The sequence below is a fragment of the Alternaria ventricosa genome, assembly GCF_023758065.1.
Source record: "Alternaria ventricosa strain BMP 2768 chromosome Unknown scaffold_2, whole genome shotgun sequence".
Classification (NCBI taxonomy): domain Eukaryota; kingdom Fungi; phylum Ascomycota; class Dothideomycetes; order Pleosporales; family Pleosporaceae; genus Alternaria; species Alternaria ventricosa.
Window position 1 is genome coordinate 1,688,091 of NW_026055682.1, and position 16,684 is coordinate 1,704,774.

The 16,684-nt window shown below is 52.2% G+C and overlaps 4 protein-coding genes across 4 annotated transcripts; 2 read left to right on the top strand and 2 right to left on the bottom strand.

Moving 5' to 3' along the window:
* Positions 1-73: 73 nt before the first annotated feature.
* Positions 74-7,885, top strand: J4E93_001556 (uncharacterized protein; the record flags this gene model as incomplete). Its single annotated transcript, XM_049339507.1, has 8 exons — positions 74-593; positions 645-3,508; positions 3,556-3,717; positions 3,767-3,920; positions 3,975-4,641; positions 4,751-5,521; positions 5,568-6,216; positions 6,269-7,885. The coding sequence occupies 8 exons, from the start codon at positions 74-76 to the stop codon at positions 7,883-7,885; spliced, it is 7,404 nt and encodes a 2,467-aa protein (XP_049203464.1).
* Positions 7,886-9,064: 1,179 nt separating this feature from the next.
* J4E93_001557 (uncharacterized protein) lies at positions 9,065-10,081 on the top strand (the record flags this gene model as incomplete). The annotated part of the gene is made up of 4 exons (XM_049339508.1): positions 9,065-9,085; positions 9,178-9,757; positions 9,818-10,005; positions 10,058-10,081. The coding sequence occupies 4 exons, from the start codon at positions 9,065-9,067 to the stop codon at positions 10,079-10,081; spliced, it is 813 nt and encodes a 270-aa protein (XP_049203465.1).
* A 612-nt stretch (positions 10,082-10,693) lies between these two features.
* J4E93_001558 (uncharacterized protein) lies at positions 10,694-12,131 on the bottom strand (the record flags this gene model as incomplete). The annotated part of the gene is made up of 2 exons (XM_049339509.1): positions 10,694-10,867; positions 10,926-12,131. The coding sequence occupies 2 exons, from the start codon at positions 12,129-12,131 to the stop codon at positions 10,694-10,696; spliced, it is 1,380 nt and encodes a 459-aa protein (XP_049203466.1).
* A 2,606-nt stretch (positions 12,132-14,737) lies between these two features.
* On the bottom strand, positions 14,738-16,595 carry J4E93_001559 (uncharacterized protein; the record flags this gene model as incomplete). Its single annotated transcript, XM_049339510.1, has 2 exons — positions 14,738-16,472; positions 16,525-16,595. The coding sequence occupies 2 exons, from the start codon at positions 16,593-16,595 to the stop codon at positions 14,738-14,740; spliced, it is 1,806 nt and encodes a 601-aa protein (XP_049203467.1).
* Positions 16,596-16,684: the final 89 nt, after the last annotated feature.

Here is a 16,684-nt window from a genome sequence, read left to right on the forward strand (position 1 = left end):
GCCTGCACGCGTGTTAACAGTCGCCGGCCACGCCTAGTCCTTTCGCAAACAGCACCGCCTGCCCTCTACCGTCATGACCGCGCCGGACAACGACACAGTGCAGCCTGTCGCTGCAGACGAGCCGCCAACCACCGCCTCTGCCTCGCCGCCGCGCCGCGACTCCATTGAAGACGCCGACGCAAGCTTCACCCGCAAACGCCCCCGCCTACACAGCGGGAGCAACAGTCTATGCGCCATGCCTACCGACCCACAAACCCCCGTCAACACCGCCATGTCGCCCTCGGAAAAGCAGGTAAAAATGACAATACGCTCACACCCGCCCTCTTCTCCGGTACATGGTGGAGATGAGGACTGTAGCAATCCTCATAAATTCCTCGAGGCTCCCTCCCCCACCCCGGGCCAGTCTCCGATTCTCATTACTAGTTCCGAGGATGAGCGCGGGAGTCCGCCCATCATGATCATAGACGACGACGATGAAGCAGATGCCTTCTCCGTACAGGTGGACGCGGACGATTATTTTCGCCGCTTTCCCTACGCACACCACGGGAGTTACTCCACAGTTGTTCGCGACCTGGCCAACCACGTACAAGGAGGTAAGTCATGTCTCACATCCACTAAATGCCTGCGATACTAAAACGTTTCAGTTGACAACGACATCGATCCCCACTTCTTCCCCAGCATTTCGCAATGGCTGACCGATCTACCCGAGCCTGGGCCCCAGGTAGACCTACACGGCTTCTATACGAGCAAGGCCATGTTTTGGGACGATTTCGCTGGACTGGTGCACAATCTGCTCTCACGCAGGGCTGCTTTCAGCCACCATTTGGATGATCGTCGTGCGGGCGACATGTTCTACGCTTTCCTCAGTGCCTACATCAGGGCATGCTCCCTCCTCATTCTCGCCGACGTCTGTCTACTCTCCCAACCACGTCCCGGCGAGATATATTCTTTGCCTCTTCTTAGTCAGAAGCACATGCGAAACTGGTATACCGTTCTTCGCCCGGACAAGGCACCTGCATTCGCTATGGTGAGCAAAGAATATTCTGTCGATGTTCGCAAAATGATCGAATTGTTGCAAAAGGATTTCCTGGCTGCCGACGGTGCCCAAAATATCTTACGGCTATCCGGTGAGGCCTTCCACTGCGTGCCACTGAACATCCAAACCCAAATTGCGCTGGTTGCCGCTCCAGTCTTAAATTCATTGGGCGTCTCGATATTTCAGCATCCCAGCCCTGCGACTGACCCCAATCGCTCCGAGTTCTGTCGCGGGATATTGCAATTCTTGGAGAAATACATGGACGACCTCTTCGATCTAAGTAGAACCACCGATGCTGTCTCCGCTCGAGACCTGATTCAGTACTTTCATGCGCTATTATTCGAGCTCTGTCTATGGGATAAGGATATCGAATCGGATTTGGTGGACAGATTCCTGGACTTCAGAAGCGTAGATTCGCCGACTACTTCTTCTCCGACCGAAGTCGATCGTACTGGACCCCAACACCAGTATCGCGATGAACCTCAGTTCTTTCCAGCTTTAGTCGCCAACGCGTGGAAGTTCAAGCTTCTGCGCCGATACCTCACCAAAGGTAAGATGGATTTACGCGTCATGAGTATAGCTATGATGGACGTTTCCTTGGTAGAAGTCTGGAGACAGTACAACAACGTCGATTTCCTAGGCGAACACCCCGTCATGCGGTATCTAGCCGACTTTCTCCTTTATGGGAACGTCGTTGACTACATCGTCAGCGTCGACTCACACCCGCAACTGATCGCGCGCAGCGGCAATATCGTTGGTTTTCTCGTCGTAACTAGACGTTGGACAGATGATCAAGCGGACGCTATCTGGAACACCGTTGCCAATAGCCCTGACCCTCGTGTCGTTACCGCGACACTGGCTATGCTTAGAGCGATCATGCACATGATGAAGTCTGCAGATCAACTGTACTTTTGTACAAAGCTTTACGAATTGCCTATCAGGAGCTACACCGTGGATATTCTTCGATTCTTCCGGGAGCTGGGCCAAAAGATCCTGGAAAAAGCATTACCGGAAGATTATGCTGCGAGAGAAAATACTGCTAGGCCATGGAATGTTTGCACTCGCATCATCCGCGACACAATGTGCCAGGCGGATACGGACAAAGACATGTTAGACCTGCATCACGAGGCTGCTAGTTATCTGTCAGCTCTGGCTCCCAATGTTTCTGTTGAAGAGCGCCATTCAATCTACAGAGATTGTGCGGATCACATTTACAGTCATTCGACGAAAGCAACTGGAAGCGCAAAAGTCATCTACGCGCTCGCCGCACCACTCCCTTCTGAAGACGAGAACTTTTTCCAGAAGAACCAGGATGTCACACGCAAGATTCTGGATGAGATCTCATGGTTTGTCGAGACTGAGAGGAACGCCGAACCATCCCTACGTCAGCAAACAGCTCTATGTTGCAGATTGGAGCTTCTAGCACTTATGATCTGTTGCGCTGGGTCAGCTATACCTGTTGAGATGTATGAGCAGCTATGGGACTACACAATCGGTACGCATGCGCTATCGAACACTACCAGGGACTTGGCATGGGCGCAACTACTCCAGACGCTCAAATTCGCCCCGGACAATAACTACTGCAGGCAACTAGTGTCTTCCCATATGGTACACATGAACACTGGGATCTACACGAACGGCATGTTCGAATTTGTTGCCAACTATAATTTCCCGATGAAGCGGCAGCTCGTGGAGACTGATCAAGGAGAAAAGGGTGTGTTACAGATCCCCGGTGCAGACGTGCTGTGGTCCATGGTTTTATCCTCACCGGAAGGCACTATTGAAGATCGCGCCGCCCGTCTTCTTGCCAGTCGCTACGTACAGATCAACGAAGCCGATGGCGTTATGCTAGCAGATGTGGAAGCCGCTCATGTCGTTCTAGTGGAGAGATGTATGCAGGAAATGCATTCGGCATGCAGGCTCATACGCGCCGAGTCCTCCAATGGAGACTTATCGAATATGGATGTTACCGCTTCTGACAAGATGGTTCTTGAGAATGAAGAACGTTATCGCAGGATCATTACATTTCAGAAACTACTGCTGGAGAAGATACGTCACAAACCAGAGTTCAACCGAAGTCGGAGAGCAGATTCCAAAGTCGACGAAACAGACATACCTTACGGTGACGCGATCGCGATCCGGTTTCAGTGCGGCAATGACAGGCAAGTTGTGATGATGGGTGCGGATCATACATTGAAGGACCTCCACCGAAGGTTATGTCACGTATCGGGATACACCAAGATCAACCTTTTCGCAAAGGGTCGGCGGCTCAACATCACTGAGATGTCGAACGAGAAGCTCAGCGACATCGACTTTGGAGGACAATTATTAGTACAAAGGGCACCAGACGCGGAAGTCACTCGCCCAATGCCCGGACAGGGTACGGGGTCTTCGGTGTTCGAATCTACCGTACTCAAGCATTTCGACGAGTTGTTCTCCTTGATGGACTCTGATGATAACATCAGTCAGATGGTAGGTACCCGTTCGAGATGAAGGTTCATTTCACTAACACACGCCAGCTATTCGATTATTTGAGCTTCTTTCCGGCGCGGCATACTTTTGCAGAGAGCGTCGTGACAGGTGCGGCGCTATCAGAGGAGCTCTTTCCCCCAGGAATGTTCTACCAGGCGAGATACGCCGCTTTGGCTCTCGAGGCTAGACTGGGAGAGCAAATACGTAATGTGTGTTGGTCCAATAATACTTGTTGATACAGTTGTACTAACGAGCTAGAAGTCTAATCTGGACGAGAAGTTCCTGGGCCATGCTATACGCCTGTTGAATGAGGCTCTTCTCAATCCTCGGCTCATCAGCGACAGCATCTCGAACTTCCAAGAGCTGCAGCTTGCAGCGGTACTCGTGCATGCTCTATTAGATTTCCTTCGAGGTAAGTTTCACACTGACGTTTCTGGTGTCACGGTCCATGGCTCATGTCAAGCAGAACGTCCTTCTCCCGACGCTTCGGCTGCTTATTTCTCAGATGGCGCACGGCTCGGAAATCGCCTTGTGACGATCCTATGCATGGCACTGGAAACAAATGAAGATGCTACCGTAATCCAGGATTGTTACGGCACTATTCTAGAGGCCTCACTCCACTCTCGAGTCGTCTGGGAAGCGTTTGTTGAGCATCCTCAAACTCCGCGACTCCACCGGGTTCTACTTTTGAGCGACCCCAGGCAGTCTGTGCGAGATCATGTCGCTCAAAAGATCGCATCCGTCTGCGGTGGCGACCTTCCATCCACATGTCCGATCACTAAAGGCGAGTTTGCCACACAATTTTGGGCAGTCATTTCTGAGCTCATTCCGGGCTCTTTGTGCGTTCCCGCTCAATCACAGCAGCTGTTCAGCATTGCCGAGCAAGTCTTCCGGGCGAAGGATGAGTACAAACGGGACGAACCCTCACTCCGACTTTACCTAACGTCTTGGAGCGACCTGCTCTTGGATCACCAACATCAGGAATTTGTCGGCCGGGAAGACATCGACCGTGTGGTTTTTGGGCTTACGAAACTCATACTGTGCTGCATACTGTCACTCAAGTCCTTTAAGAAGCCTCTTGGTGCAGGCGACATGATGGAAAAGATCTTCAAGAAATACATCTTTTCGAAGAGGTAAGTCACGCACATCGCTTCCATATTCCGCTCGTTCGCGGTGACCTCACCTCATTTCTGCGTCTCACTCCGTCTTCTTTCATTCAAGTGGCATACTGACATGACCCAGCTCCTCTACTGCAGTAGTTGGCGCAGCCTCTGCTCCCATACTAGAGTCTCACACAAGGCATGAGATGTACGATCTCATGCTTGCACTAGCCGAGGACAGCAGCACGTACGATAGCCTGGTCAAACTTGCAGCCGACGTAGAGACTGAGGAGAACGAGATGGCAATACCAACGCTTGCAGTCGATCGCTCCTTGGAAATACGCTCCAGCACAGGCTATGTGGGCCTGTACAACCCTCGTGCCATCTGCTACGCAAACTCGCTTCTCACGCAGCTCTTCATGAACCTCAATTTCCGCAAGTTTATTCTCGGTTTGGAGCTTCAGGAAGCCAGTGGCTCTCAGAAACTTCTTCTTGAGACCCAAAGACTGTTCACGAACATGCAGCATTCCTTCCGCAAAGCCGCGGATCCCCGGAGCTTTGCAGCTTGCGTACGGAACTCAGAGCTCATGCCAATTGACATTAGCGTTCAGATGGATGCAGATGAATTCTACAATTCCCTCTTCGATCAGTGGGAACGACAGCTCATCAAGGACGAACACAAGCAGCAATTTCGCTCATTCTATGGAGGGCAAACCTTGAACCAGATCAAATCCAAAGAATGCGAACATGTCTCGGAACGATCAGAGCCTTTCTTTGCGATACAGTGCGATGTTTTGGGCAAAGCAACGCTCCAGGAGAGTCTCCAGGCTTTCGTTAGAGGCGATGTCATGGAAGGCGACAACAAGTACAAGTGTGAGAAATGTGATGGCAAATACGTCGACGCAGTGAAACGGTGAGTCGCATGTGTATTTGGTAAAGCAAGAAGCTGACAAAATCAGGACCTGTTTCAAAGAGGTGCCCGACAATCTCATCTTCCACCTGAAGCGCTTCGAATTCGACCTGGCCGATTTTAGCCGTAGGAAGGTCTACGATTATTTCGAGTTCCCACCAAGCATTGATATCAGCGCATACCATGTCGACCATCTTAGTGACCCAAGCAAACCAAAAGAAGCCGATATGTTCGATCTTGTTGGTGTGCTCGTACACACAGGCACCTGCGAGCACGGTCATTACTATTCTTACATTCGTGAGCGACCTTGTCCCACAGGAACCACGGCACAAACCTGGGTGGAATTTGATGACAGCAGTGTTGGGTCTTTCGATCCAGCAGATATAGCGTACAAAGCTTTCGGAGGCTTCACGGACGATTCATACAACCGCATACCAAAACAATACTCGGCATATATGCTCTTTTATCAACGCCGCACCGCTGTGGACGATGACCAGCGTGAGTGGGTCACTTCTGCAAACGGAAAAACGCTCAAGGTCCCCATGCCGCCAACTCTCCAGAAGGAAGTCGATTCGGCCAACGAGCTGTTCATCCGAGAATACTCCCGCTTTGATCCCAACCATACAAGGTTCGTGCGGCAGCTTCATGCTATGTCACGTACACTCAATCATGGTTCTTGCTCCGAAGGCCACACACAGGTACGTCGTATTATCTTTAACCCACTAAGTTTGAGATGCTAATTTCCTACAGGAAAAGCACTCCCTGCAGATAGTACTTGCGCATCTAGGGCACATCGTCTGGCGTCATACAAATGCCGATATCTTCTCCGAAACGTTACTGCAGCTGCGGCGGTCGGTGCTTCCGTGCTCAACCTGCTGCAATATCGTTCTCAAGATACTCGCTACCGACGATGTTGCACTTCTCAATCTGCTTCTTCGCTGCATGCACGCTAAAGTGCGGTCCCAGATGCGCAGCTTCTTCGTTGACTGTCTCAAAGTCTTGCGAGAGAAAGAGCCCGCTCTGTACGGTCTAGAGAGCGCTGACAACGAGATGGATCTGGAAGCTTCCACCCTAACAAACGGTATACTTTCAGAAATTACCGGTAGATTGCGTGCCATTGCAGAAGAGTCTTACATGGCCGTACGAGGCTGGGATGATTTCTATCTCACGCTGACTCAAATGGCCGAGATGGGCCGTCTGGAAACCGGTCTTCTATTGGACCATGGCTTCCTGGCATTCTGCTTGAGGCTACTCTGCATGCACTCATACGCTAGATTCCAGGAGGACCAACCCGATCTCTGGAGAATTATAAGCAAGAAGTCGGGTATATACAATAGGTTCATTGGTTTCGTATCAGCGTTGCTCTCACGCATGAACACGAGTCTGCAACCTCTTCGCCACGACCACGATCGTTTATCTACGCTGGATCGGGAGACCTCAAGGTTTCCACTAACAGTCCACGAACGCCAGATTCTGTATCACTGGGACAGTGACCTGAAGGCCATTGCAGTCTTGGATAAGGCCTTGGAAATGTTCGATGAAACAAAGTTAGAGCACTTCCACCCGGGCGACATTGTCAAATCTATGCTCATTTGGCAGGACTCACAAGTCCAGACCAACCTTTTGAAGAGCATCTACGAGGGTGTCTCCCTCGAAGCCCCTTTCTGCGATTCTTACGTGAAAGCGGCACTCTCGTATTGCGAGAGCTCTCCGATGTTGGACAACGTTTATAAGATCGTCACGACGGTTTCGAAAGCGGTGGCTTCATCCAGTAGAATGGACGATGACCGCGTACCAGGAGGTTTGGCGGTCCTCGATTTTATTGGCGGTCTTCTGCAAACAAAAAATGCGGCCATCTTTCAACAAAAGCACCGATACATATTCTTCACATGGATCATCGCGAAAAGCCGCATTTGGGCCACCCCTTTGCTGCTACACGCCCAAGACAGTGTGCGAAAAGGTGCACATATGCTGGTCTGCGAGCTATACAAGAGCTACGAAGGATGGCCTTTGGATCTGGTGCTAATGAGATGGAGAGTACTCCGCGAGATGGCCACCGACATGATGGACCGCATTCTGTACGAGAAGGATCACGGCATGCTCAAACCTCATCTATCTCCTCTCATCGAAACTTGCCGGTTTCTCGTTCAGCAGCTCTACGATCTGATCCATAGCGAGGATCCCGAATTGGATTCATACAGAGACGACACCAACGACAGCTCTCGAATTGCAAACTGGACTGGAGAGATTGAGCCAAGGCTAGAGACATGGCCACAGGATGATGGCCTATCAGCGGAAGATCTCTATGACCATTCCGACTTCGGTAGTGATTCAGAGACTGACAACCTACACGATAACAATATGTAATTGTTCGGTGGCCTTTCGTCCGCCCGCAATTTACCCGGCTCCATCCGCTCATTATATTCTCTTCTTTGTGCTATGGCGGCGCCAGCGGCAGCCCTTCAGCACAGAGTTGGAGGCTCACGTTGTTAACGGATGAACGAATTACGATTTCAACGAGATTCCAGGGTGCTGGGATCGAATCATGGGTTTCATGAGAGCATATCCAGAGGGTCTTTGAGCCCTGCACATGATGGTCCTTGGACGGAGTCGTTGGTTGGAGTTTATACTTCATGTGGATTGCGGGTGATGCACCATGGCATTGGCGTTTCGGCTTTGGTTTCTTCAATATTCTTTGCTTTATTATTCATGCTTAGGCGGCATAGCGTGGTGCTTTGGCGTACTTAGACGGGGACAAGTCTGTACATTAAAGGCTAGGTATGATGATCACGCTTGACGGCCTTCACTATCTTCACGACACGGCAAATAATAACGATTATCATGCATTCGACATCGTGTTTCTCCAGCGTGAAGCTGCCCGAGCAGTCGGATAAGTCGTGTGCTAAAGTTCCCACGAAGTCAACGCGACGAGATTTGGAATGGTTTTTGTCCTTCCACATTGTCACGAAGCTAATTGACATTCAACATGGCAGAACAGAACCTTTCGTTGCGCTGTTGGTAGCGGAATCCGACAGTTCGCGGAGGGTCGGGGGTTCATGTATCGATAAGCATCACGCTAGGCTTCGTCAGCGCGGTGGTCGCGCGTCCCACCTGCAACAGCGACGTCATAGCGAGGTAATTGCGGAAGCTGCGGACAAGCTTTCCAACTATCCAAGCTGTGCGGTCATAACAAGGCGCCCCGGTCGGCTTTTGTAGTCTAATCCGAACTCCCGTTCTCTCTTCTGATCAGCGATTGTCTATCCTTTGTACAATCTTCAATCTCTGCTTCGCTTGCGACAGCATCCTGGGAAGTAGCACGCGACAACGATTATACCAGTCAACCGGCGCCGACACAACGATAGCTACCATACCGCACGCGAAGATAAAGCCATAAACGCGATTGAATCGATTGGAGTTCGGTGGTCACTCACAATGGCGAACAAATTGGACGCGATGAAGCCACAGAGAAAGATCGAGCTCTTCTCAGGCTCGTACTTTGCGGCATGTACGATGGGTGGTATTATCGCTTGTGGACCTACACACACTATGGTTACGCCGCTGGATTTGGTAAGTCGCATACTTTTGCAGAGAGCGAATGATGGCTTGGGGACTTTACAGGCTGTCAATTAGGCTTTCAGTTGCTAATTAGTGTTTTCCAGGTGAAATGCCGCCGTCAAGTCGATTCCAACCTCTACAAATCCAACTCACAAGCCTGGAAAATGATTTATTCCAAAGAAGGTCTGCGGGGCGTGTTCTTCGGCTGGACACCCACCTTTATCGGCTACTCCATGCAAGGTGCTGGAAAGTACGGATTCTACGAGGTATTCAAATACCTCTACGGCGAAAAGCTGGCGCCCGGCGCGCCGCAAACAGTCGTATACCTAGCTGCTTCCGCTTCCGCCGAGTTCCTCGCCGACATTGCGCTATGTCCTATGGAAGCAATCAAGGTCCGCATGCAGACTACCATGCCACCGTTCGCGAACACACTGAGAGAAGGCTGGTCGAAGGTGATCAAGGAGGAGGGTGTTGGTGGTCTATACAAGGGCTTGTACCCTCTGTGGGCACGTCAAATCCCGTACACCATGGTCAAGTTCGCGACGTTCGAAGAGACAGTGAAGCAAATCTACGGCTTCTTGGGTAAGCCAAAGGAGTCATACGGAAGTTTGCAACAAACCGGTGTCAGCTTTCTTGGTGGATATATTGCTGGTGTCGGATGTGCAGTTGTCTCTCATCCCGCAGGTACGTTGAAAACATTGCGGAAATATTCCAGAGTCGCGAAAATGAGCTAACATATACTAGACGTGATGGTCTCGAAGCTCAACAGCGACCGAAAGGCTGGCGAGGGCGCTGGTCAAGCTATCGGCAGGATATACGGCAAGATCGGTTTCGGCGGCCTTTGGAACGGGCTTCCTGTTCGTATATTCATGATTGGTACTTTGACTGCGTTCCAATGGCTCATCTACGACTCCTTCAAGGTCTACCTCGGCGTAAGTTATTCACCTAGACACGTATGAGGACATTGTGCTAATTACCTTCTAGCTACCCACTACTGGTGGTCACTGAGGGCGATGCGAAATAATAATTATGCGTATGGTGTTTTGGGGGCACGAAAGGAGCAAGGACTACCTAATGACGTTAATTATCTTCATCAATTCCTACCTTGTGTGAAGGGCTATGCAGGACATTGCTTTCGATGAGTGTGTCAGTGCACGACTGGCGTGATGTTACTGCTACCGCGTATGCTGGTAGACATTGTTTGTAAATGTCATGATATGAGTTGTTTGACAGGTTGCTAGTAGCGATTCGATAGGAAAGCTTCAAGCACGTCACACCAAAGTAGATATGGTGATGGGAGTAGAAGCAGGAAATGGTGAATTTTGGGACTGCAGCCTATGTTGTTGGTCGAAGGTGTGGGAAACGTTTGTAGACTTCTGTCACTAAGCTATCACGGATGAAACGATTGGATCAAAAGCAAATTTTCAGTGGTCAAAACAGTACATTGGTACTACTACTAAATATGTATAGAGATCCAGCAAACCAGGGTATGCCATCGTCATCGTAGAAAGGAAAGTCGTCCCGAATATATCGCACTCAATTCATAGTCGCCTTCACTTAAAGCTGTAAGAGACCGTTAGCACATGTTGTGAAACTCTAGCTACTACCCAATGATCTAGACTAGACTGACTTGATCGTGGGAGCGATGTTGAGGTCAGGCAGCTCGACGAGCGGGCCGTTAATCTCAGGAAGCTCGGTTTCGGGACTTACGTTGAAGTCGTTGCCGCTGGCGGCTTGGTTGCCGTTTCCAGCGCTGTTTCCGTTGCCGTTACCGTTACCGGCCTGGTTGTTGTTCTGTGAAGGGTGATGTTAGTTGGAGGTCAAGGTAGGAGAGTGTTGGAAGGAGACTTACGCCATTGCCTTGGCCGTTGTTGTTGCCGTTGTTGAGGAGCGAGTTTCCGCTGCCGGCAGAGGCGCCAGTGACAGAGCCAGCAGTGGTGGTGATGCCACCGACAAGGCCGCTGACGGTGCCAGTAACGCTGTTGAGGTCGACCTGACGCTTGACGATGTTGCCGGTGAGGCCTCCAGTGGCGCCAGTGACGGTACCGGTGACGGGCTGGAGGGTACCAGTGACAGGCTTGAGAGCACCGGTGACAGGCTCGAGCTGACCAGTGACGGGCTTGAGAGTACCAGTGACAGAGCCAGTGGAGCCAGTAACACCGCCAACGAGGCCGTTGACAGTGCCGGTGACACCACCAAGGTTCAACTGACGCTTGACGATATCTCCAGTGAGGCCTCCGGTAGCACCGGTGACGGGCTTGAGAGCACCAGTGACGGGCTCGAGTTGACCAGTGACGGGCTTGAGAGCACCAGTAGCGGAGCCAGTGACGCCAGTGACGCTGCCAACGAGGCCGCCGGCAGTGCCAGTAACACCACCAAGGTTCAACTGACGCTTCAGGACATCTCCGGTAGCGCCTGCGACAGGCTTGACAGCATCGGTCACTGGGGCGGTGGCGTCGGTGACGGGCTTGAGAGTGCCAGTAGCAGTGTTGCCAGTACCCTGGAGGGCGCCGGTGACTTGGCTGAGGAGGGAGATGAGCTGGCTCTGAGTGAGCTGGCTGACGTCAAGGTTGTCGGTGACACCACGGCCAACGAGGCCATTGACAACGGGAATGCCGCTGGTCAGGGAGTCGGTGGTAGGGCCGACAGTGACACCGTTAAGGAGACCACCCTTGCCGTCAGTGACGCCACTGACAATGGTTCCAGCGACCGGAATGCCGTTGACGCCGTCAAGAACAGCACGCTTTCCGTTGTTCAGGATGCTGCTGCCGAGGGGCTTGAGGTTGAAGCTGTTGCCGCTGGCAGCGGTGTTGCCAGTGCCGGCCTCGTTGTTGTTGCCGTTGCCATTGCCAGCAGTGTTTCCGTTGCCGTTGTTCTGGCCGTTGCTGTTGCCGTTGCCCTGGATGAGGTTGTCGTTGCCGGCACCGGGGTTGGTGACAGAGCCGAGGGTGCTGGTGACGGAACCAAGAAGGTTGGAGACGCCAGCAACCTGAGGAGTAGGGGCTGCGAGGACCGAGGTGGAGAGAGCAATGATGCTAACGGCGATGGAGGAACGCATTTTGGCGGTTGGAGTTTTGTTGGTGGGTTGGTGGATATTAAGAGGGATAAGTATTATTAGTCTAAAGCGAACTGAGCGATTGGCAAAGAACTGAAAGAGTGTGGTAGGTGAGCTGGATGATGATTGTAGGTGGACTGCAGTATGGTTTATATGCCCTCACAGCATCCAAGTACTTTCTGATACACCGAGTCAGCACGTCTAGTCCATCGATACTCTCCTGTACGCTCGAGCCAGAGACAAGCCGCCATCGTCACCGGGGTTGAAGGATCCCACACCAAGCCATACTATGATGAGAAGACTAGAGCTACAGCTTGCCTAGTCATGGCGCACGCATTGGCGATCTTCATGAAAGCATCGCCGATACTGCCGTTGCCGATGAGCCTCTTGCACGTAGACCGCTGTGAAAGCTTGTTGGCCTAGCTGGGAAGTAAGATTTGATCCTCTGGGGTATGGCCCACGCATGCTAAGGGATAATGAGACTAGACCCTCATCCTTAGCGCGTATCTCGAGGTAGATCCCGGGCTTCAAGCTTCCGGAACGCTACTCATGGGCTTGAGTAAGTCAGGTTGCGCAACAGATGTCAAAGACACGTCCTAGTTCTCGTGGGAGAGTCGAAATTGGGGCGAGAACCTGTAGGCGGCGAGGCACTGCGGAAGTCCGCGGTGATTCTGCCCAGATTGCTGTCTCATTAGGGACTCGCCTCGTCTTGCTGGCCATCTGCGAGGTGGTGAGGCTCACGATGCATCTGTCTTGCCCCACGGAGTCTTCTGTGACCCTAGGCTTGCATTGTATGGCTGGCTCCCCTGACGATCTGCACCTCCGAGGACTTACATACCAAGACGTCGATCTTGCGTTTTCGGAACATATGGTTCAGCGTCATCGGCAAGTTCTGTCTAGCGCGTCGAGGGCAGCCCAAAGCGGACGCGATGATCGACACGGCTAACGGAACGAGGGAGATCAGCTCCACTCTTGATTGTCGTTCGAGCTGTAACGGCAGGTATCTCGACGGCCGGCAACACAGCTTGCCGATATCCCACTTCGCAGCTTTCCGGTCATCGATGCGAGCGCATTTCCATGTCAGACCAAGATAGCGGTAATGAACAGTCGCGGTCTCGCCTCGTTGTTGGCACAATCTTGCCGCTTTGCGCCGGTCTCCCATGTCTTCGTCGATGATCGTCAGCTATCCAAGCTCAGCAGCGCAGGTACCTGACTGTCCAACATGAACACCTGATCATCAACAAACACTCCAAAACACCGGGTCAGGGGAGAAATGAGCTATCGTGCGCGGAATCCATGCTCCCGGGAGCTGCGTAACCAGGTCACACTGCTCGCCCTGCATTACCTTTCCTTGGACCTTTCCTTGGGTCGCTGCGACCCCTTAACAAATCATTAGAGTTGCGGAGTTTTCCATGATGAAGCTGAGGCTGCAGGTGTAAGTATGTGATGAAACGATCCAGGCGTGGTTCTTGACGCAGGACGGTCAGTGCGTTGACGTGCCCATCTCTCCGCACCTTCCTCCGAAATTCTTGACACTCACCGGCATGAGAAAGAGGAACTCTATCTTCACAGAAAAACATGGCAAGGAATGGATCAGGGATTCATCTTGCCGCAACTTTACGGGAGATGATCCCGCATATTCTATTGTTTTTCGTATCGGAACTTTATGCCGTGCCTGTCTTTGCTTTTCATCACTGATCAGGGTTCAAATGTACTAGGATGTCAACAGCCTTGTCAAACTCAGATAACAGCTCATTTTACAGCCGTCGTCTTTAGATGGCCTTCCCGTCTTCCTCGCTTGTTCCGTATCTTCTTTACGTTTTGACACAATACAGCATTCTTCACCACTTTGCAGAGCAATTGTCCTCTCATGACGTCCAAGCTCGTGTTGAGAATCATCACATCTATACCTTCTTCATGACGTCCTAGATTCCAGCCTCGTCAACACCACACAGCCAGCTTTCACTGACGCTCCCTGGTCAGTAAGAGCTGGCATCATGCGCTGATCAAGGAGACACTGCACCTCTTGCTACTTACCAGATATCCCTATTACTCGGAACATTCTAGCCATCATCACCATGTTTCCATACCCTACACCTGACGATATTTGCAGTGTAGCTGGTTTTTAGTTTCTCGCTCGCTTATTTGCGGTCAAATGCGCCGAGCTGTTGCCGCTGGACATTTTGAAGCCAATGTTGGGTGGCATAGTGAGGTCGATGAAGCTGTTCGTGACTGCAGACTGGATTATCAACAGAGGGTCCAAGATCGACGTGAATGAAGCCATGTCGGATGCTGCTGGGCATTTGAAGAGCTTGCTCTGGGCTATAATGAAGGAGTCGCTTTGAAGAGTGTTGTTAAGATTTGGGAGACAGAGTGCTGATCAAGAGGTTGTGCCGGCGACAGAAGATCAAGCTCGAGATGTTGTGGTAATGACAGCTTGGACGAAGCATGGTGAATAAGGAGGATGCTGAAGATCGAATAGCTATATCGATAACATTGTGTCGAATATACGAATATCGCCCGCCCGAACTCCGGATGTGACTTTTACCCCGGCTGTAGCCATCAGAATATACATGCAGATGCAAACGTGAGACATTCAAACGTGAAGATTACTCAGAGTCGGTAACGCAGCCTTGGCTAGCGTCTTTGACAAATCGCGCGTACTTGAAGAGCGTACCCTTCTGGTACTTCAAGGCAGGCGCGGTCCACTTCTTCCGCCTCTCTGCTAGTTCTTGCTCGCTGACGCCGATGTTCAGCTCGTTGGACTCGGAGTCAATGGTGATCTCATCGCCGTCCTGAACCAAGCCAATAGGGCCACCTTCCTGTGCCTCAGGCACAATGTGACCGATCAAGAAGCCGTGACTACCACCACTGAAGCGACCGTCTGTGATGAGTGCGACGTCCTTGCCAAGACCAGCACCCATGATGGCGGAGCTAGGCTTCAGCATCTCGGGCATACCGGGGCCGCCCTTGGGACCTTCGTAACGGATGACAACGACGGTCTTCTCGCCCTTCTTGATCTCACCACGCTCGAGAGCAGAGATGAAGTCATCCTCAGCATCGTAGCACTTGGCCTTGCCGGTAAATTGGGTGCCCTCCTTGCCAGTGATCTTGCCTACGGAGCCTCCAGGGGCAAGGGATCCTCTCAAGATTTGCAAGTGACCAGAGGACTTCAGAGGTTCGCTGAGCGGTCGAATGATCTTCTGCTCGGCGGGGAAATCTCTGACGTTCTCCAAGTTCTCCTTGAGAGTCTTACCAGTCACAGTCATCTGGCTACCATCAAGAAGACCTTCCTTAAGCAGGAACTTGAGAAGGGACGGGGTACCACCGATATCGTGAACGTCGGCCATGACGTACTTTCCGGAAGGCTTCAAATCCGCCAACAATGGAATGCGGTCGCTCACGCTCTGGAAATCGTCAATGGTAAGCTTGAGACCAACAGAGTCAGCAATCGCGATCAAGTGAAGAACAGCGTTGGTTGAGCCACCAGTGATGCTGATGACGACCATGGCGTTCTCAAATGCTTCGCGGGTGAGAATGTCGCTCGGGCGGATGTCCTCCTTGAGCAAGTTCTTAATGGCGCCACCCGCTGCCAGGCACTCGAGCATCTTCGCCTTGGAGTTGGCTGGGTTCGACGAAGAGCCAGGTAGCGACATGCCCATTGTCTCAATTGCCGTGGCCATTGTGTTTGCTGTGTACATTCCTCCGCAAGCACCCTGTCCGTTGCAGGCGTGCCTGATGATGTCGAATCGCTGGTCTTCGGTGATTTCGCCCGTGATGAATTGGCCGTATGCTTGGAAAGCGGAAACGATATCGATCTGCTGGTTCTCGAGCGTCTTTGCGCAGCCGGGCTGGATGGTACCGCCGTAAACCATGAGGGAAGGCCGGTTCACACGCCCCATGGCCATGATGACACCGGGCATATTCTTGTCGCAGCCGGGGATGGAGATGTTTGCATCGTACCACTGGCCACCCATGACTGTCTCGATAGAGTCTGCGATGATCTCGCGCGACTGCAGCGAGTAGCGCATGCCCTTTGTGCCCATGGAGATGCCGTCGCTAACACCGATGGTGTTGAACTGCATGCCCAGCAGTCCGGCCCTCTCGACGCCCTCCTTGACCTTGTGGTTCAGGTCCATCAGGTGCATGTTGCACGGGTTGCCCGAGTACCAGACAGACGAGATGCCGACCTGGGCCTTGTTCATGTCCGTCTCGCTCATGCCGGTGGCGTACAGCATCGCCTGCGAGGCGCCCTGCGACTTAGGCTGGGTGATGTGCTTGCTGACCGAATTGAGCTCATTGTCGGCTTTGGCGGTGCGGATGGCGGAGCTGGAAAGCGCACGTCTGCAAGCAATTAGACTGGCGAGTCGGACGTGTGGTGGACTTGAGGACATACGCTGCGTGCCATTGCGGCCGCGGGGAGCACCTTGCGCGCGCGAGAGCACCTCCAAAGCGTGCGAGAGACATGGTGGCGGGCTGGCTGCTCCTTCCGTGGCGGCTTGCTGTTCCTGATAATTTATCGATGCGAGCTCGGAGGCCGCGGGGACGGACGCTTC